Below are 22,239 nucleotides of genomic sequence, written 5' to 3'. Positions count from 1 at the left end.
GTACTGCTGGCAGACAGAAACAGAAGGTGGTGAGTGTGAATCCTCACACCCAGCAACCTTGATTAATGATTCTTCTTGGAGGGAGAACCTCCACCTCCAATCATACACACGTGCAGCTCCGGTTTACCGCTTATTGGTTTTGGGATGTGAGGCGAAGTCGTCGCAGTCACACCAAAACACCAAAAATTCCAGATAAGGGATATCACCAGGAAAAACAGCTGCAAAACAGATCAGATTATTATTCGCAATAATTACAGCAAGAGGTTTACCTTGAATCGTAGGAGATTTCTCGGCGAGGAGGTGGAGTCGCCGCCCGGCCTTTATGGTGATGATGATGATGAGATGAATGAGTGACAGCTGATGTTGAGGATGATTGACGGTTGTCACTCCCAGTGGTTCTGGCGCCCTCTTGTGCTTGAAGCCCGCACTCCAAGCAGGGCGCCATCCGGTGGTGGTGAGCCAGCAGTACCTCCTCTTCAGCGGCCCACACAACAGGACCCCCCCCTCAACGGGCGCCTCCTGGCGCCCGACCAGGCTTGTCCGGGTGTCGGTGGTAGAAATCGACCAGAAGGGCCGGGTCCAGGATGAAGCTCCTCTTCACCCAGGAGCGTTCTTCGGGTCCGTAACCCTCCCAGTCCACCAAGTACTGAAAACCCCGACCCATCCGACGGACGTCCAGGAGCCGACGAACAGTCCATGCCGGCTCCCCGTCGATGATCCGGGCAGGAGGTGGGTCGGGTCCGGGGGTGCAGAGCGGCGAGGTGTGGTATGGCTTGAGTTTGGAAACATGAAAAACCGGATGGATCCGCAGTGAAGCCGGGAGTGTTAGCTTCACTACGCACTCCAGGATGACAGGAGAGCTTGGATCCGTGGCAGAAGTCCAAGACGGCAGCCCTAGCCTCTGGTGGGACGTAGAGTCTGTTCTTCGGACCGTCTCCCGGGTCCGGGTTCTTTGCCTGGGCCTCCCGGACGGTCTCCTCCACGTCCCAGGTGAGGGTGGCCACGACAGTGGACTCGGGAAGGATGGTGTCGATGGGGTCCGACAACCCGGCCTTGGCTTCCTCTTCGTGCACCCGGGACAATGCATCGGATCGTTGATTCTTGGTCCCGGGGCGGTAGGTGATCCGGAAGTCAAAGCGCGCGAAGAACAGGGACCAGCGGGCTTGCCTGGGGTTCAGCCGCTTGGCGGTCCGGATGTACTCCAGGTTCCGGTGATCCGTAAAAACCGTGAAAGGCCCCGTAGCCCCCTCCAACAGGTGTCTCCACTCTTCTAGGGCCTCCTTCACCGCGAGGAGTTCTCGATTGCCCACGTCATAATTCCGTTCAGCGGGGGTCAACCTGCGGGAATAGTAGGCACAAGGATGGAGAACCTTATCGGACTCCCCGCTCTGGGACAGCACGGCTCCTATTCCTGAGTCTGAGGCGTCCACCTCTACTAAAAACTGGCGAGTAGGATCAGGCTGCACCAGAACTGGAGCAGAGGAAAACCGGCGTTTCAACTCCCTAAACGCGGCCTCGCACCGGTCCGACCAGGTGAATGGGACTTTAGTGGAGGTCAGGGCGGTCAGGGGGCTAACAACCTGACTGTAACCCTTAATGAACCTCCTGTAGAAGTTTGCGAAGCCGAGGAACTGTTGCAGCTTCCTACGGCTTTTTGGTTGGGGCCAATCCCTCACCGCCGCAACCTTGGCCGGATCCGGGGCGACGGAGTTGGAGGAGATGATAAACCCCAAGAAGGACAGAGAAGTGCGGTGAAACTCACACTTCTCGCCCTTCACAAACAGCCGGTTTTCTAACAACCGCTGTAGGACCTGACGTACATGTCGGACATGGGTCTCAGGATCCGGGGAAAAGATGAGTATATCATCCAGATACACGAAGACAAACCGGTGCAGGAAGTCCCACAAGACGTCATTAACCAAGGCTTGGAACGTCGCGGGGGCGTTAGTGAGGCCGAACGGCATGACCAGGTACTCAAAATGACCTAACGGGGTGTTAAATGCCGTCTTCCATTCGTCTCCCTTCCGGATCCGAACTAGATGGTACGCATTCCTAAGATCGAGTTTGGTGAATATTTTGGCTCCATGCAGGGGTGTGAACACCGAATCCAAGAGGGGCAATGGGTATCGATTGCGAACCGTGATCTCGTTCAATCCCCTGTAATCGATGCATGGACGAAGTCCGCCGTCTTTCTTGCCCACAAAAAAGAAACCAGCACCCATCGGGGAGGTGGAGTTCCGGATCAACCCGGCGGCCAAGGAGTCCCGGATGTAGGTTTCCATTGATTCGCGTTCCGGACGTGAGAGGTTGTACAGCCTACTGGACGGGAACTCACTGCCCGGAACCAAATCGATGGCACAATCGTACGGTCGGTGCGGTGGAAGGGTGAGCACCAGATCTTTGCTGAAGACGTCAGCCAGATCATGGTACTCCCCTGGCACCGCCGTCAGATTGGGAGGGGTTTTAACCTCCTCCTTAGCCGTGATTCCGGGGGGAACCGAGGATCCTAAACACTCCCGGTGGCAGGTTTCGCTCCACTGCACCACGACCCCAGACGGCCAATCGATCCGGGGATTGTGCTTCACCATCCAAGGAAAACCCAAAATCACTCGGGAGGTAGAAGGTGTCACGTAAAACACCATCTCCTCCCGATGATTCCCAGACACAACCAGGGTCACAGGCTGGGTCCGGTGTGTGATTAGCGGGAGTAGAGTGCCATCTAGTGCCCGTACCTTCAAGGGCGAAGGCAGAGCCACTAGAGGGAGCCCCACTTCCTTTGCCCATCTGCTGTCCAACAGATTCCCTTCGGACCCCGTGTCCACCAGTGCTGGGGCGTGAAGGGTTAAATCCCCACTCAGGATTACCACTGGGATTCGTGCTGATTTGCGGGAACCTCCCGTGCACATGTTATGGCCCACCCTTAGCCCAGTTTCTAAGGACGGGCGTTGGTGTTTGACCGTTTGGGGCAGTCTTTTAACATGTGTTCACATGAGCCACAGTAAAAACATTCCCCGCGGGCCAGTCTCCTCTGTTTGATATCTGATCTCACTTTAGCCCTGCTCGTGTCCATAGCTTCGTCAGCAGGGGGAGCTGTTGCCACACGGGGCCCACCGGCAATGGAGCGTGAGGACGACGTCACCCCGTCAGACCCGGAAGAGAGAGGGACGGCTTGTGCCCGGCCACGCCCCCCGGCCTGCTCCCGACGGTGTTCAGTCAAGCGGTTGTCTAAGCGTATAACCAGAGTGACAAGCCCGTCGAAAGTCTGCGGTTTGTCCTTAGCCAGTAAATGCTCCTTCAGTACTGGAGACAGTCCGCTTATGAAGGCGGCGCGGAGCGCAACGTCATTCCACCCCGACCTCGCAGCCGCGATGCGGAAGTCGACAGCGTAATCGGCCGCGCTCCGACGCCCCTGTCTCAGTGACAGCAGCACGGTCGAGGCGGTCTCGCCTCTGTTGGGATGATCAAACACCTGTTTGAATTCCCGTATAAACCCAGCGTATGACGTCAGAAGCCATGACTGCTGTTCCCAGAGCGCTGTAGCCCAAGCGCGTGCCTCACCTTGAAGCAGATTAATTACATAAGCCACCCGGGTGGCGTCTGCTGCGTACATGACTGGACGCTGTGCAAAAACGAGCGAACACTGCATCAAGAAGTCTGCGCACGTTTCCACACAGCCTCCGTACGGTTCAGGAGGACTTATGTAAGCTTCAGGGGACGGTGGGGGGGGTAGTTGAACGGCCAGTGGAACATCTACATTAGGCCCCGGGCCAGCAGGAGGAGACACTGCAGCGACGCTTGACTCGCGTGCTTCCACTCTGGCGGTGAGAGCCTCCATCCTCTGATTGAGGCTTGCATTTTGCTCAGTTACCAGCTGTAACTGAGCAGTGAAAGCGGTAAGGATTTGCTGCAGATCACTTACCACGCCTCCTGCTGACGCCTGCGCTCCCTGTTCTCCCATTGGCTGTTCAAGCTGTGGTTGACGCCCCTCGGGATCCATGACGAATGGCCGAGAAATCCTGTTGTGAAGGTGTCGTAACACGGACCCACAACAGGGGGCGCTAATGAACGGACAATGGATAAGGGAAGGAGTAACAATTTAATGTTGCACAAGAACACAACGTAATATAAACAAGGGTACTGCCAATCATACACAAGAGGACTGCGGGCAGGCTCGAAGATAGGAGACCTCGGATGAACGAAGAGCCGGGACCCACACCGCTTCTACCACCAACGGCCTGAAGAACACCGAAGCCGCCAAGCCCCGAGTCCCCAGGTGGTCTCTGTCCTCCGTTGTCGGCCCTGGTACTGCTGGCAGACAGAAACAGAAGGTGGTGAGTGTGAATCCTCACACCCAGCAACCTTGATTAATGATTCTTCTTGGAGGGAGAACCTCCACCTCCAATCATACACACGTGCAGCTCCGGTTTACCGCTTATTGGTTTTGGGATGTGAGGCGAAGTCGTCGCAGTCACACCAAAACACCAAAAATTCCAGATAAGGGATATCACCAGGAAAAACAGCTGCAAAACAGATCAGATTATTATTCGCAATAATTACAGCAAGAGGTTTACCTTGAATCGTAGGAGATTTCTCGGCGAGGAGGTGGAGTCGCCGCCCGGCCTTTATGGTGATGATGATGATGAGATGAATGAGTGACAGCTGGTGTTGAGGATGATTGACGGTTGTCACTCCCAGTGGTTCTGGCGCCCTCTTGTGCTTGAAGCCCGCACTCCAAGCAGGGCGCCATCCGGTGGTGGTGAGCCAGCAGTACCTCCTCTTCAGCGGCCCACACAACAGATAATGTCCAAAAGAAATAATTAATTTGTTCTGGAGCATATTTTGGATCGACGATTCATAAGAAGTTTCAATCACTCAGGAACATGTGGCCTTGGCGGAGGTATGGACTCTCTGAGCGCCTTCTAATTTGACATGAAAACAAGCTATTTGTAACTTTTAAAAAAGAAGCCATTAGAACAAGTGGAAAATGCACTTAAGATATCCCGAATGAATGACTGACTGGGTTTTATCAGCATTCCAGCACTGCATGTATGTGTTATATCGTCCCATTCATGGTGGAAACCAGTACCACTATCAGAATTATTACACAAGGTCATCAAATATGGCCATTGGGTATTGCGAAGGTTTTCATCTGTCCGCCCATCTGTCTGTGCTCAGCATAGGTCCAGTCCTGTTACTGCCAGGATCTTCAAATTGACAGGGAACATTCTTGGGACATGGACCTTGGACAAGTTCAAAGATGGCTATTGGTATGATGGTATTTTAAGAGGTTAAAAAGTCACATTCTGTTTCAATCTGTTTTTGAGTGACGGGCATGACAGCCAATCAGAGTAGAGCAGCACTGTAACGTCAGTGGCTAGCCTCTCCAAAATAGTTTTATTTTGTGTGTTTATATACATGTTCCTCATAAATTATGTAAAAGCTAGCAAGAAATAGACACTTCTAAAACTGAAAATGCTGTTTTTATAACTGATAACACCTCTGGAGTCATTTACAAGACATTTTGCGGACGTTACTGTGCATGCTAACTTTTGCTAACTCAAAGGTAACGCCCTATGGAATTAAATTTGTCTCATTAATCCCTGCAAATGCACAGAGGGTGATCTACAAATATTCCTTGACTTGCACAACGTCTGCTCTTAAAACGTAAATATTGTTTGATTGATTGACAGAGGGACTTTATTGAACATGTACAAATTATATGTAAGACAGTAAGATCTTAATTAATTAAACAACTGCAACTTATAAAGAACACAAGGCTCACATGACCTAGGGTATTTTAGCATTGCATTGTGTTTTAAATGTATAAATGAAAACTCATAACCTTCAAATTGTGAAAATAAATATCATCTATATGTATTTAAAGGGAAATGCTTCATACAATACAATAAACCATGAATCTGTAAAAGAGACCAACATGTTTGAGAAAACTGAAAATCTTTGAAGATTTTTTAAATAAAATAATGAAATTAACCAAGAAAACATATTTCGAACATTACTGATTCATTTCAGAAATTACTCAAAACATGTTTCCAAGACTTTTTCACCTGAAATTTTAAAGATGTATTATCTAAAAAAAAAAAAGTCCATATACAGGAATCTTACTTAAGGGATCGCGTGTTATAAGGTAGATTAGTTTCACTACAAACTGAACAAATAGACTTGGTCAGATTTTGCATTTTGCAGTGCAGGAAGGGATTAAACTATGCAAAAACAGCAGTATACGCAACACCCACTGACAAAAACAACAAAGCCAATAGTGATCACTGCTCGTGCACGGCTGTAATCGTGTTTGGCGGCGGATACAATGGACTGTAGCTTCTTGTTGTCTCAAGATGCCAGGACTGTGCAGCATGTATTCCTTCTCTAGTGTGTGACTCACTACCAGCTCTACAGAAACATGCCATTAATGCTATGTAATGTGACAGCATGCTTCGTGCCAGCCCGTAAAGCAACACACATCAATGACTCGACTTGTCCAACGCGGGTAGGTTCTGAGCTGGCTGATTCAAGCACTCTGCAGACGCAGTGCACGCTGCTGTCAGTGGAGGAATGCAGCGTCAGTGCCTTATAGCTCCAGTGATGCACGCTCTTTCATCAGCGCTAACATCACATGGACAGGGCATTGCACTCGGCCAATAACAGAAAGCGGGCATGTTTGTTGGAACGGCTTCATGGCATCATCACATTGAAGGGTGAAATCCACTGATGTTTAATGACCACCGTGTTTATTCGGTGTTGCACACACAGCGTTATGGGGTAACAATGCTGTAAGATAAAGTATGCCCAGTGTTCAATTCTGTGAGGTAGTGTTTCCACAGTCAAAAGGAGTAACAAGAACACAGAAAGCTGTTATTCCTTCTCTGTGGCTCCGAGCTAATAAGCACAGTAATACTTGTAGTTGTGAATAGAAGGATGACTATACCATATACCTACAGTCAGGTTCACTATGTTCAAGTACAAGCTTTCATTGGAATTTTATGGAGACTTGCAAAACTATACATTGTTTAAAAGTGCATTCCATTTTCCCAGAAGCCACCATGACAGCCATCTTGGATTTATAAAAACGGTGGCTTAAAACTGAAGTTTTTCCAAATGCAGCTTCTAGATGACCTCAGATTTTGATTCCAGCACCTAAATAGACATTTTAAGAGCTAGGAAATCCAATAGTGCTAATTACAAATATGCATATGGGTGGCCATCTTGGATTTTTGAGTGACTAAATCCTACACACTGCTTTAAGCAATACAGTTGTTGTTGCTGTTGCTCTTGTTGTTGCCGTCCCTTCGGCTGCTCCCGTTTTAGTTGGAGTTTCCACAGCAGGAACAATCACATCTGCATTGGTGTTTATAACAAGTTTTACGCCAGATGCCCTTTCTGATGCAATGGCAGTTTTACCTGGAGAAACACACACAGCCCCTGGTGTTCCAAGGAGGTCACCCATCCAAATACTAACCAAGCCCTGCACTGCTTAGCTTCTGAGCAATACAAACAGTAAAAGTAAGTCCCTTCAGCTGCTCCTTTGTTTTCACTCAGGGTTGCCACAGCAGATCCATGGTGAATCTGCATACTGATCTGGCAAATGTTTTATGTCGGATGCCCTTCCTGACGCAACTCCACATGACATGGAGAAATGTGGCAGGGGTGGGGTTTGATCAAGGAACCTTCCACACTAAAAACAAACCTGTCACCATTTAGTAACATATGGTAAATCAGTATGGAGTTAAATGCACACTGCTTCAGTGTACTTCGAACCCTTTATTGAAAACATACTACCATCTAAAGGGTTAAAAAAAAAAGCAAATACTTCATGGGGCCTCATGTGGACATCAACAACACAAATGCTGTCAAAACCATCTCACAAAACAGGTCAAGTCATACCCATATTTAGAAGGTTAAGGCCAAATCAGAGGTTATTGGTTAAACCACTTGAATTACCATATCTCAAGAACTACATACTGAAACACTCCTATCTGCATAAATGTCTGCTCTCCTGGCATTAACAAATTTATCATACCTCTGATGTCAATGACATCATGCGATGACGTTAAGCGATGTTAAAAAAAAAAAAAGAAAATCAAAAAACAAGAAATTGGCTGGTGGCAGTGAGGTACCAGCCAATTTGGATGCCATGTTCACTGAGGGTTTCACTGGAGCAGAGAGACATACACAAACTGTATCTAAACAACTGATTAAAATGAATTTTTTCTTCATAAAAAAAGGAGCATGTTAATTTGCTTCATAAAATTTTCTTGTCTCTCGCTCTCATTCTGGTCATTAACCATCTCTGTTATATCCCTGGTAATATTACCTTTTTTTATTCCTCATTTCGTCATGCTAAGATATGACTTGAATGCAAATCACTATGCAAATTACACTTCAGACATCTTTTTTAGAGCATTCAACCCAGCGCTGCCTCTGGATGCCTTCAGGGCAGAGTGGTAACGTGTAGTGTCATTCATTGCCAACAACACCTTCACCTCAGCCCAGGAGCTCCTGATCTGAGGCTTCCAGTGTTTTTTCGGCACAACATTAGAATTCATGAGGGAGCTAGTCCTGCCATCAATGATGAAATGACATTTACGACAGAACAGACTCATCCCGTTCCAGCTCCTCATTAAAGGAGTATTGGCCAGACGCTCCAAACCTCAGCCTGCTTAGCAGACAGCCGAGCCAACACATTAGTGTCAATCTGCAGCACATCTCCCATGTCCCCTAACAGTGACAGTGAATGTTTCACAAAGTCATCAATCTGCCCAACACTTTCACCTTCCCGAGTTCTGCACATCGGCCATGTGACTCTCTTGTCTGACTTCCTGTAGTATTTTTTCCTTTAGCAGATGTAAACCACTTCAAAACCCCACAGAAATGTTCCATCATATGACAGCAAAGGCAGTGATGGGCATAGCTCACCTAAACGTTAGCTTAGATAATCACTAATGCGCTGACATAAAAGTCAACTATGATAAAAGTAAACTGATAAACCTCTCAAACATTTATGCAGGACTCCCCCTAAGCAATGGTACAGTTACAGATTCTCTAACCAGAAGGCTAAAACCCAGGACTCTGGCCTTGTGACCAGAGAATCCTTTTGAGCTGTTGGGAGTGAGGTTTACTAACTACATCTGCACAGCAACACCTGCTGGAATCCGTTACACTCACACCCCTAAACCCACTCCTATCCGGGTCACGGTACCACTGTAGCAGCTGCACTCTGTGTTGTGTTGTTATGACTCTGCCTATTCGCTCCCCTCGGGACGCAAACTCAAGATCCTTGGCATGGGAGTCAGACTCTTTAACCAGAAGGCTAAAACCCAGGACTCTGGCCTTGTGACCAGAGAATCCTTTTGAGCTGTTGGGAGTGAGGTTTACTAACTACATCTGCACAGTGACACTTGCTGGCCTCCATTACACAGATGTTCAAATTTAGGGAGTTCTCTCTGTTTTCCCGGGTAGTTATTTATTTTTTTCACGTCGTTATGAGTTTCTGGGCTTTCCAGGACTGTAACTGGCAGCGGTCGGCAAAATCCTCAGTCAGTCAGGTTACTCTTGCATATAAATGCAACCTGTGAAACACTGGGCTGTGGAGTGCAGCTTTTCCACAAAAGTTGCATTGATAAATCCGCTGCGCACCCTGTTGATGAACAGATGAAAATTCTAATGGAATCCAAATAAGGGCATTTTTTTGAACAGTTAACCTTGATTCACTGAAAGTGCGCGTCCTCTGGCTTTGTCTGCGAGTTGGAGAGCAGCCAGTGGACCGACACAGCGCTGTGTGCTTTTTAAAAATACACAAACACACTGCGTTGCTTTAAATATGCATAAGTCTATTTCAGATGATCAGCGTGAACCCTCTCTCTCCTACAAGGCTTTATTTTTACTCAGTGTGCCACGTTGTAAATTTAGCTACTTCAACCGGTTATACGCATGCTCCACATCTTCTTTGTTTTTTATCAGCGTGTTACAGCGCTACACACAGCCCTGGCGTAAATACCACAGCATGTTTACGGAACACTTTTTGAAAATGACAAATAAAAACATTGTATCTGTTTTCATGTGGACAAGGCCTTAGTTTGTAAATTTAGATAAGACATGAAGCTGAAGTAGCGGGAAACAGTTTCTATTGGTATTTGAAAAAGACAAATGGGCTCATCCCCCTCCCAGCCTGACCTCATGCTCTAAATTTCTAGGGAGATCCCCGATTTACCTGAAGCTACTGCTAACTTTTATTGTATAAATTTAGTTTGGCTTGGGTTTTATGGCTCTAGAACATTGAAAAACAGACCTCAAACTCACTCGTCTTCAACCGCTTACTCCAATTACAGCTCACATGGGGACTAGAGCCTATCCCAGCAGATATAGGGCGTGAGGCGGGGTACACCCTGGACAGGATGCCAGTCTGTCGCAGGGCCAAAAACAGACCTGATATGTTAAGCTGTTGTAGTGGACACACAGAGGTTTCCAAAAAGGTTTAATATGTCAAAATCAGATGATGCTCAATATGTGCATGAATAATTAAATAAACAAATGATTTAAATGATAATTTACATACAATGTAAAGATTATATTCACAGCATATAAGAAATATACAGGGATGTCCCGATAAAGTATTTTTTGTTTTAGATTTCAATCAGAGTAAGAGCAATTTAATATCATGTATCTGCTGATATCAAGTCTCAATTCAATACTTGTATTTAGCTAGATATTACACTTTCACAGACAAACTTCAAGCATATTAAAGCTAGGGTAGGTAACTGATCAGAAACACTTTTTGTTATGTTGTGTGAAATGGTCCGTCTATCCTAACAGTAGTCAATACATTACGTATTCAGAAAAAGGAATGAAAAAAAAATCAGACATCTGTAGCAGTTGTAGGAGTTTTTTTTCTGATTTTTATGACATCAATTCTACTTTCAGCAGAACTGTAGTAGTAAAACAAGGACAGAGAAAGAAATATGTTTTAAAGACGCAGACCGTTGCACTGAATTAGTATATATAGGCACTTGGACATTTTTTCAAAGTTGTTTAAATGGCCTTCTGCTTGCAATCAGAAGAAAGGGCACCAAAAAGTAACTGTGGCAACACTGCCCCAGACACATTGTAATGTTATTATTAATAATATTCTTATTATTATTATACATGTATCATCTTATTATTATATTGAAAAACTTAATAGTTAATTATAATTAAAATAATTAGTAATGAATTATTCATATTTTTTATTTATTAATTATTTACAGAGAGGAGATCCGGCAGCTGGTAGCCTGGTGCTCAGAGAACAACCTCGCTCTGAACACTAGGAAGACCAGAGAGATCATCACTGACTTCAGGAAACACTGCACCGACCCTTCCCCCCTTCTCATCAACGGCGAGCGTGTGGAAAGGGTCCACACCTTCAGGTATCTTGGCGTTCTCATCTCAGACTGCATCTCCTGGTCCGACAACATCTCCTCTATCCTCAAGAAGGCTCAGCAGCAGGTACACTTCCTGAGAGTCCTCAGGAAGTACAACCTCAACACCGACCTGCAGCTGGCCTTCTACCGCTCATCCATTGAGAGCCTGCTGACATACTGCATCACAGTAAGGTTTGGCAGCTCCACCGCTGCCGACAGGGAGAGACTGCAGAGGGTTGTAAAGGCAGCACAGAAGATCATCGGCCGCCCTCTCCCCTCTCTGATGGACATTTACACCTCCCGCTGCCTCAGTAGAGACAAAGCGATCTCCAAAGACTGCTCTCACCCTGGCTCTGCCCTGTTTGACCTGATGCCCTCAGAGAGGCGCTACAGGCTCATAAGAACAAAAACAAAGACTGAAAAGCAGTTTCTTCCCGAAAGCCATAACCACATTGAACTCTAGCATGCACTAATCCTCCTCGTGCAATCCTAACCATGTGCAATAACCCAATCACCCAAGGTCAATATACATTTCTGTGCAATATATTTATATCCTAAGCCGCACCTTGCATTAGTCTCAATTGTATATATATTTTTCCTTATATTGTTGAATTTTTTTTATATCTTGTTTTGATATATATTCTTGCACTAATTTATTTTTTGCACTATTTTTATTCTATTTTATTGCACTGCAACTGGATGGTCCTAATCTCGTTGTACCAATGTATAATGAGAGTAAAAGGCATTCTGATTCTGATTATTACATAAATCCAGTATCAATTTCAGCAATTGCCTTCAGCAGATACAGCACCAGTTGCATTCCTCTCTTCTCCCATCATCACTGTGTTTCTGTATGCTGAACGGCAATGGCGTGGAAAATAAGAGAATTTTTAAGATGAGCAAGAAACACTGATGAAAACAATGGCACATGTTATTTTTTTCTATAAATAGACCCAAAGAAACCAATCAGTAACGAAGGATAGAAGGGTCATGTTTCGAGGTTTGGCAGATCAGGGTTGTAGTACCTTTTCTTTGAGGACGTTACTGGGGCATGGAGCCTCCTCAAAGGAGAGAGTGAATTTGGTGCTTTGTTTTTTAAAAAACTGTGGCTTGTATTGGAAAATATAGGGGTGCTGCGTCTATCTCATTGACATTTAATAGGTGTTCTGTGTCTTATGACCTGAGGGGGGCAGCAATGCACTGACCGTGCCTAGCCTGCCGACAACCAAGGAGAAGAAGAAGAAGAATCAGTAACGAGAGGGTATCACTTCAATACGTCACAGTTCCGCTCGACCAATCAGAAAGCAGTAACCATAAACCAGTGCGCCAGCCTGCCCAAAATATGCTCGACAAAATCCCCATTAATCCTTCATAATGAAGCAAAACTGAAATAAAATCCTCCCGAAAATAACTTTAAGATATCGATAAACTTATCTGAAGCATTTATTGGCTGAAAAATGTGCAGATGTTCATGTATAGAACAATTATTTTCCGGGCATGGCGAGTAGATGACAGCCTATTTTCAGATGGAGGTCTCTACCATGGCTACCGGTGGGGATCCAAAATGGTAGTGCGGAGGCACAGATTCATATAATACTTCGCTAAAATGATGTTTATTACATAAACTAGACCAAGCAAAGGTATTTACTCACCTAGGAAGTCACGCAGGTGGTGAATTTAACACGGGAAATCCACGTTCAATTTTGGAAATCGGGCACATTTTGAAAATCTGAACGGATTTTTACCGGACAAAATGCATAAGAATTAGCAGGTTTCCTACATCAAAACGGCGGCATTTCCGGTAGAATTCATGCAGAGCCAGCCTCTCAATCAATCCGCATTTTGCGAACGATACAAACTGCAAGCCTGAAAATTTGATGACATCATCACGCGAGGCTACCGTTGCCGGCTGACGCGGCTGATGTCCAAGTGCGTAGTATACGTGGTCTATTAGATAATAAACCGACCCTTTTATTATTTTTTTTAACTATATGGATTTGAATGACGTGCGATTACACCAATCATGCTTGAACCCTCGTGCGCATGCGTGAGTTTTTTCACGCATGTCGGTGACGTCATTTCCCTGTGGGCAGGCCTTGAGTGAGATGTGGTCCCGCCCTCTCGGCTGAATTCCTTTGTTTCACACGCTGCTCGAGACGGCGCACGTTGCTTTATCAACATTTTTTCTGGACCTGTGAGGAATATCCGAGTGGACACTATTCGAGAAATTAAGCTGGTTTTCGGTGAAAGGTTTAACGGCTGATGAGAGATTATGGAGTGTTTCTGTCAGTGTAAGGACTTCCCCACAGAGCAGGACGTCGTGCAGCGCTTCCAGGCGCCGTCGTCGGCCTGTTTCGACCTGAAAACATCCTAATTTAAGGCTTAATTCACCCAGGACGTTGTGAGAGAACAGAGAAGATTCAGAAGAGGCCGGCATGAGGACTTTATGCGGACATTCCACTGTTTAAGGACATTTTTTAATGAAAGACGTGCGCGCAAATTCACAGAGTCGTTTCCGTGACGACTCGGCGAATTTGCGCGCACGTCTTTCATTCTGTGTGCGCCGCGACAGGAAAAACACCTCCGTGTTGAAAACCATTTGTAAAATTCAGGCGGCTTTTGATGGCTTTCAACAAATGAGTAACTGAGAAATTGTTTAACAGCTTGGGCATGTTCCAACTTGCCCGTTAAGATTTCCAACGGAGGTGTTTTTCCTGCCGCGACCCCCCGCGGTCGGGTCCAGCCCGACATGCGACTCTGCCCGCACGTTCTTTCATTACAAAATGACCGTTAACAATGGAATGTCCGAATAAACTCCTCATGCCGACTTCTTCTGAAAGTTCTCTGTTCTCTGACGACTTACTGCGTCAACAGAGCCTGAAATGTGGAAGTTTTCAACTTGAAACGGTGAGACGCTGCCACCTCGAAGCACAGATCACCGTCAGGCGCCGTGGGCCATCCTTACGGCGACACTACCAGACCAAAATCTCTCATCAGCCGTTAAAATTTTTACCGAAAACCAGCTGAATTTATCGAATGGTGTCCACTCAGTTGTGCCTTACAGTTTTGAAAAAAATTTTATCAAACAAAGCAGCAGTCTCTGAGCCATTCCTAAACAATGAAAAAATCGAGGAGAGGGTGGGCGACTCCTCACTCAAAGACTGCCCACAGACGAATGACGTAACCGACAGGCGTGAAAAAACTCTCGCATGCCCACGAGGGTTCAAGCATGTCTGATGTAATCACACGTGATTCAAATCCATATGGTTTTTGAAAAAATAATAAGGTCGGATACTTTTCTAATAGACCTCGTATAAACTCCAACAGCATCAAGCATGTCTGATTTTAAGGTTTTTGGCTGTTAAACTTTGTTTTTTTTTTTTTAAATGTTAGCTGATTTAAAGTTCATGGAAATACGGTTTTCAAATTTAGCTAACAAAAGCTAATTATCAAAGCGAACAAAAAAGTTAGCTTTGCTAATTAGTTGTTACCTGATTAATTGAAGTGTGATCGTCAGTCAACAGTGGTATAGCTGCTGAGAAAAATCATTGTTACACAAAAGCAAACTGAGACTCTTCGAGGTGCATTTCTGCGTGCTGCACATGTGAAAGCTTTTAGGCCAATAGATGATCGGGCGGAACACCGAAGATCTCATCCCATTAATTAAAATGACTGCTCCATATGAGGTAATTCACTTCTGCAGCAGCTACTAAATGCACATGTGCATAAAGCATGTGTTCATACGTGGATGGACAACAGATTTTTAAAGCAGCCAGCAAGTCTGTTGATGTACAACATGACAACTTGAATATGACTCTGCAGAGACGCAAAGGTATAAGCTGCAGAATGCTGATTCAGCCCTGTGCACTGTGCACGAGGCAGTGGTACGGGCATGCAGCAGCTGCTTTTGATCCTTTATGTAGTACAATACAAAAATAGAAATATGACTTCATTGAAAAAAAAGATCTTACACAGTAGCAGCACAATTTAATAGTGGTCACCTTCAAGGATGCCACTAATGCGTTACTTTACCGGGATACTCTAATCTGACCACTTTTTTCAGTAACAAGTAATGTAACGCATTAATATTTTCAAATCAGTAATCAGACTAAGTTACTTCTCCAAGTCACTGTGCATTACTATTATTTTTGTATTTTTATACTGTACAAATCAGGGGTGCCCAATAAGTTGATCCACCGGTTGACTGCAGAGACAGTGTGGGTCGATCACAGCATTAAAACTCGCCTGTGGGCAGGGGGAGGTTAGGGGTTCAGCCAAACTGCCCACTTCACCCACTTTTAGTATTTTCAATGCTGCAATGCTGTTCATCTGCTGTTTTGTGCAGCAGCTCCGAGTTGAAAAAACATTTGTCATCTCTCACACCTGCACTGAGCTTTACAAAGACATTTTCACGCTTTTTTTTCTTTAAAACTGTGCTGCTCTATGAGTGTTTTTTCGCTAAAAACAGCTGATCTGCAACATGTTAACAATAAATACTAATGTTCTTTTTCCACCCAAATGCAGTGTTGCCAAAGTTACTTTGAAAAAGTAATCCAATTACTGATTACTGATTACTCCTTAAAAAAGTAACTTAGTTACTTTACTGATTACAGAATTTTAAAAGTAACTAAGTTAGATTACTAGTTACTGTATGTGTATATTAGTTACTTTCTTAGTTACTTGCAGCAGCTGCTGGCAACAACCCCCCTGCCACCTCAACATGAAAATGATAACCCGTTTTTCCAATATTCATTTTATATGAATTATAAATACTTGTTTTATAAAAAAAATTAAATAAAGACATCTTTATTTACCTCATATTTAACTACTGACAGCACTGTAATGGCAAAAATGTATTTCTAACCTACATTGTTTATAAATGTAACTATTAAATTATTTCTAACATTTTTCTAACATTTAAATTCTAACATTTTAGTTGTTAAAATTATTATTATTAGTAGTAGTAGTATCACTATTATTAATATCATTCTTAGTTCATTCTTGGCTTCCTGTTAATTCTAGAATAGAATTTAAAATTCTTCTTCTTACTTATAAGGTTTTGAATAATCAGGTCCCATCTTATCTTAGGGACCTCATAGTACCATATCACCCCAATAGAGTGCTTCGCTCTCAGACTGCAGGCTTACTTGTAGTTCCTAGGGTTTGTAAGAGTAGAATGGGAGGCAGAGCCTTCAGCTTTCAGGCTCCTCTCCTGTGGAACCAGCTCCCAATTCAGATCAGGGAGACAGACACCCTCTCTACTTTTAAGATTAGGCTTAAAACTTTCCTTTTTGCTAAAGCTTATAGTTAGGGCTGGATCAGGTGACCCTGAACCATCCCTTAGTTATGCTGCTATAGACTTAGACTGCTGGGGGGTTCCCATGATGCACTGAGTGTTTCTTTCTCTTTTTGCTCTGTATGCACCACTCTGCATTTAATCATTAGTGATTAATCTCTGCTCCCCTCCACAGCATGTCTTTTTCCTGGTTCTCTCCCTCAGCCCCAACCAGTCCCAGCAGAAGACTGCCCCTCCCTGAGCCTGGTTCTGCTGGAGGTTTCTTCCTGTTAAAAGGGAGTTTTTCCTTCCACTGTTGCCAAGTGCTTGCTCACAGGGGGTCGTTTTGACCGTTGGGGTTTTTCCGTAATTATTGTATGGCCTTGCCTTACAATATAAAGCGCCTTGGGGCAACTGTTTGTTGTGATTTGGCACTATATAAATAAAATTGATTAGATTTGATTTGATTTAGTGTTAATAGTAATAACACTATGAAAAAATTTCTTCAAAAGCAGACCTCTAATCTAGGGCTGTTGTGAGTAGCCACACTCACCCCCCTTCCCGCTTGGATTCGCCCCTGGCTTGCTGTTTGAGAAGAAGAATGGATAATGTTTATGTACAAAACACGACCAGATTGACAGGTAGAAAACTATCAGTATTTTTACATCATGTTGTCCTCAGAAAGAGACTGTAGGTGCATTTGGGTCGGGAAAAAAAGCGTTAGCATTTGTGCTTTGCAGATCAGCTGTTTTTAACGAGGACATGCACAGAGGCACAGAGATTTAAAGAAAAAAAGAAACGTAAAAATGCCTTTGTAAAATGGGCTGGTAAAACCATAGCTCTGACTGTCACCACGCTTTGAGAGATAACTGTCCACGGATGCAGCTCACTGAAAGTGGGGAAGTGTGCAGTTCAACTGTACGCCGACCTCCTCCTGCATCTTCTTTTCAAGCTGCGGTCGGACCACAACACAAAAATAATAGTAACGCATAATAGTAACGCACAGTGACTCGGAGATGTAACTTTAATCTGATTACTGATTTGGAAAGATTAACATGTTAGATTACTCATTACTGAAAAAAGTGGTCAGATTAGAGTAACGTGTTACTAAGTAACGCGTTACTAGCATCAATGTCCAAATGTGCCTAAAGTCTCTTTCTGTGGATGACGTAAAAAAAAAACCCAGATAAAACTTTCTTACCCGTCAGTCTGGTTGTTCTTTCTGCATAAATACACATTATCCATTCTTCTTGCTCAGAAGGCAAACAAAGGGTGAATTCAGATGGAAACAGGGCATTGGGAGAGGGACAGCCCCCCCCCCCCCCCCCGTACATTAAAGGATTACTTTTGAAGACATTTTTTCATGCTACTACAACTACTTATAACAACAACAACAATAATAATGTCAACAACTAAAGAAGAAAGAAATTAAACAGAAAAATCGTAGAAAGAATTTAATTGTTGCATTTGTAAACAATGGAGAATGATAAACCTCTCAAACATTTTCTTCTTGTAAAGATGTCATTTCTGGTGTTCCTCAGGGCATGGTTCTGGGACCTTTGTTGTTGTTTGTTTTTCAACTGACATCAACTCAGTGGTGTTGTACTCCTGTTTAAGTATGTATGCAGATGATACAAAGGTGTACAAAGCTGTCAACTCTATTAATGACTGTGAATCATTACAAGCTGATTTATTAAGGACACATGAATGGGCCACTAGTTGGCAATTAAAACTTAATGCAAACAAAACCAAGTACTTACAGATTGGCAATGTGAAATAGCCATACCATTACAAGATGGACAATTGCGTTACTGACAACGTTGACAGTATTTGTGATGTTGGGGTTGTTATACAATCTCATTTGAAATTCTCAAACCACTGTAATTCTATTATTCGAAAAGCTCTGTACAAAAGTTATGTTCGGCCTATCCTGGCAACTTCTAATTGTGTATGGTCACCTAGGCTGAAAACAAATGTAGATAACATTGAAGCAGTCCAGCGGTATTTTACTCATAGATTAAATGTTTGTACAGGTTTTCTTACCCAGATAGACTTAGACTTTTGAAGTTGGAATCCTTGCAATGCAGACGCATTAAAGCAGACCTGTTATTGTGTTTTAAGGTGCTGAACGGCAACAACTGTATAAAACCTTACAGAAGTAGCAGAGGTCATGAACACAATTTGTTCTATTTTTATAGTAGAACTGATATTCTTAAACATTTTGGGGCTAATAGGATTGTACAAATCTGGAACTCAGACAGAAATATTGTGAATTGTAATAATGTCATTTCATTTAAGAATGCTTTAAGAAAGTTAAATTTATGAGGTAGGGGGAGTTACATGTCAATACACCCCTTGATTTTTATATTGATTTTTTATGTTTTTTATGGTAAATAAAGTATCTAAGTTTTACTGCTACAGTACTGTCATCAGTTAAATATAATACAATTATTTATGGTCACTAAAGTCAAGAAAGAGTGACTATATCATGTTTTACAAAAACATTTTTTCAGGAAATAGTATTTAAGTTCAACTTAAAATGTCAGGAACTACATTGTTTATGTTACTGTTAAAAATGCACTTCCAATAAAGTGAATATTGGTAAAACTGGTTATTTTCATGTTGAGGTGGCAGGGGGGTTGTTGTTGGCAGCTGCTGAAAGTAACTAATAAAGTAACTAGTAATCTAACTTAGTTACTTTTAAAATTCAGTGATCAGTATAGCAACTGTGTTACTTTTTCAAGGAGTAATGAGTAATCAGTAAATGGATTACTTTTTCAAAGTAACTGTGGCAACACTGGTCACCTTTCAACACAGCCTGCAAGCAAAGCGATTTAGCCACATTTTACAAATATTTACATACTGATTGTACACAAATATATGGCAAAAAGATCGAAGAAACTCCTGTGTCCAGTCAGAGCTGTAACAGCATCATCCAGAAATGACTCATTTCTCCCAGTCACCCGAAGCTCTAAAACCATCTCTCACATGACTCCGTTATGACTGAAGTCGTAACGGAAGACTTTCAACAACAAAGCCCTTTGGCTGCATCAGTTTCGACCATATCCATTTGTCTGCAGCATCTCAATGCACGTTCCAACAGACCGCCCCTCCTCGAGGGAGCTGTTGTTTACTCAGAGCAGAGACAGCATCAGACAAGATGGGAGGACAGTCAAATCTGGACTAGTGACTCAGCTGAAGCAGTGGACAAATGCTGCGTTAACAACAAACAAACAACAACACCCAAAAGGGCTGAGACGGCACCCGTTTGCCCGCCCAACAGCAACCGCCCCAAATGTGGTACTCACATGTCATACAGTCGGTACCCCATGGCAGAGCCCGGTCTGCTGGAGTGGGGCCCGGGGTCCCGTGTCCGCCGGGGGTCCGTGCTGCTCACCACTGCACGCCACACGCTTGGTTTGTCCATTCTGTATGCTGGTCAACGGGACTCGAAAGAGTGCCTACACGGGCTGACTCGCATTCGCTCTCCCTCCAAGTCACAACACAGGCTGCCAGAGAGCAGTGAGCGTGATGGAACAAGGAGCGTCCAAGAGGCTGGCGGCAGGTGGGAGGGGCGTGCTGGTGGCACAAGGTGGTGATGTGTTGTAGTGTTCAGAAGCTCTACGCGAGGGCACGCCTGCTTGTCACAGGTAAGACACTAGTTTTAAAACACGCAGATTGATGGGTAATGTTGTAACGATGCCAGGGCCAGGGGAGGCTGCTGCTCCTTTCTGAACGTGGAGGACACACGACCTGCAGGGAAACTGTACTCATAAAAACAGAGCAGCATCTGTGCGTTCCTCTTTCCACCCATTTATCTGCTCAGAGTAGTACAGTCCTCACAAGAGCCACATGATTGGCTCCTTGGTCTCCATAGAAACTGGAGGATGTGTCAGAGGTAGAGATCATTATCATGCAGTTTCTCTCTCTCTGTGTGTGTGTACATGCCTCGTATTTCATTTTTTTCTCTCGTTCTCAATCTTTTTCTCACATTTCTTCCTGTTCTCCCTCTATCATTCCTGGAATCAGCGCACTCTTCTGTAGAGTGCCAATGACAGTTCTCAGTCATCCTGGCAAGTGATGTTTTGTATCTTCTTCAACGGAAAAAGTGACTTGGATGAGTAATGAAGACCAATAAGAAGTCTACTAGAAAAATGTGCATATAACTAAAAAAAAAAAAAAAAAAAAAAAAAAAAAAAAAAAAAAAAAAAAAAAATGCTGCAATGCTCTTTTTTCATAACTACAGGTTAAAAATAAAAACTTGACATATCAAATCAAATCAAATCAATTTTATTTATATAGCGCCAAATCACAACAAACAGTTGCCCCAAGGCGCTTTATATTGTAAGGCAAAAGCCATACAATAATTACGGAAAAAGGAGGGGCAGTCTTCTGCTGGGACTGGTTGGGGCTGAGGGAGAGAACCAGGAAAAAGACATGCTGTGGAGGGGAGCAGAGATCGATCACTAATGATTAAATGCAGAGTGGTACATACAGAGCAAAAAGAGAAAGAAACACTCAGTGCATCATGGGAACCCCCCAGCAGTCTAAGTCTATAGCAGCATAACTAAGGGATGGTTCAGGGTCACCTGATCCAGCCCTAACTATAAGCTTTAGCAAAAAGGAAAGTTTTAAGCCTAATCTTAAAAGTAGAGAGGGTGTCTGTCTCCCTGATCCGAATTGGGAGCTGGTTCCAGAGGAGAGGAGCCTGAAAGCTGAAGGTTCTGCCTCCCATTCTACTCTTACAAACCCTAGGAACTACAAGTAAGCCTGCAGTCTGACAGCGATGAGTTGAAATCCCCTCAAGCAATCACGGAGAAAGCAAGTCAGGTCAGGTCAGGGAGCATGGTCCGGTTGGCACATTTAACTCACTACGGGTCCTCGATGACAGCTCCCTAATCAGACAAGCGGTCCACACAGAGCACAAAGTGTTACTTCTATTCAGTCTCAATGCAAGTAACTGACACAAAGTCATTCAATTTCAAGTCAATTTTCAATTTATTTTCATTTATATAGCACCAAACCACAACAGAGTTGCCTCAAGGCGCTTCACACAAGTAAGATCTAACCTTACTAACCCCCAGAGCAACAGTGGCAAGGAAAAACTCCCACTGAGAAAGAAACCTCAAGCAGACCAGACTTAAAGGGGTGACCCTCTGCTTGGGCCATGCTACAGACATAGATTACAGAACAATTCACAAAACGAATATACAGGAAAGCTATTGGTGCACAGGACAGGAGGGTCTCCACCACAAATACCACACCCATTCCAATGCTACCCAAGTATCCGCTGAAGAGACCTAGCACCAAAGTTACCCAGTCATCACCTTTGGTGAAACGGCAAATGGACTGCTTTTATATAGTGCTTTTATGGTCAAAGCGCTTCACGGTGATGTCTCATGTTCACCCATTCTCACACACCGGTGCCACGCACTCAACTGCACACAGAGAGCAACTTGGGGATTAAGGATCTTGACCAAGAGCCCTGAGTGACTTTCCGGTTTGACAGGGATTTGAACAGAGGATACTCTGGTCACAAACCCATCGCTTTAA

At 44.2% G+C, this 22,239-nt stretch overlaps 1 protein-coding gene across 4 annotated transcripts in view; it reads right to left on the bottom strand.

Moving 5' to 3' along the window:
* The window catches only part of LOC117512625 (IQ motif and SEC7 domain-containing protein 1-like), a 364,856-nt gene that overhangs the window by 188,489 nt on the left and 154,128 nt on the right, over positions 1-22,239 (bottom strand). Inside the window, exon 1 of one of the 4 annotated variants that reach the window (XM_034172771.1) lies at positions 19,995-20,264. The exons of the other annotated variants lie outside the window; for them this stretch is intronic. Within the exon in view, the coding sequence (XP_034028662.1) occupies positions 19,995-20,113 (119 nt within the window). The 5' untranslated portion in view covers positions 20,114-20,264. Of the gene's footprint in view, positions 1-19,994; positions 20,265-22,239 lie in introns of those variants that run through there. 4 annotated transcript variants of the gene reach the window in all.

Source organism: Thalassophryne amazonica, chromosome 6 (assembly GCF_902500255.1).
Source record: "Thalassophryne amazonica chromosome 6, fThaAma1.1, whole genome shotgun sequence".
NCBI lineage: Eukaryota > Metazoa > Chordata > Actinopteri > Batrachoidiformes > Batrachoididae > Thalassophryne > Thalassophryne amazonica.
The sequence above is the reverse complement of the archived record's forward strand: the minus strand, read 5'-3'. Positions and strand labels throughout refer to the sequence as shown.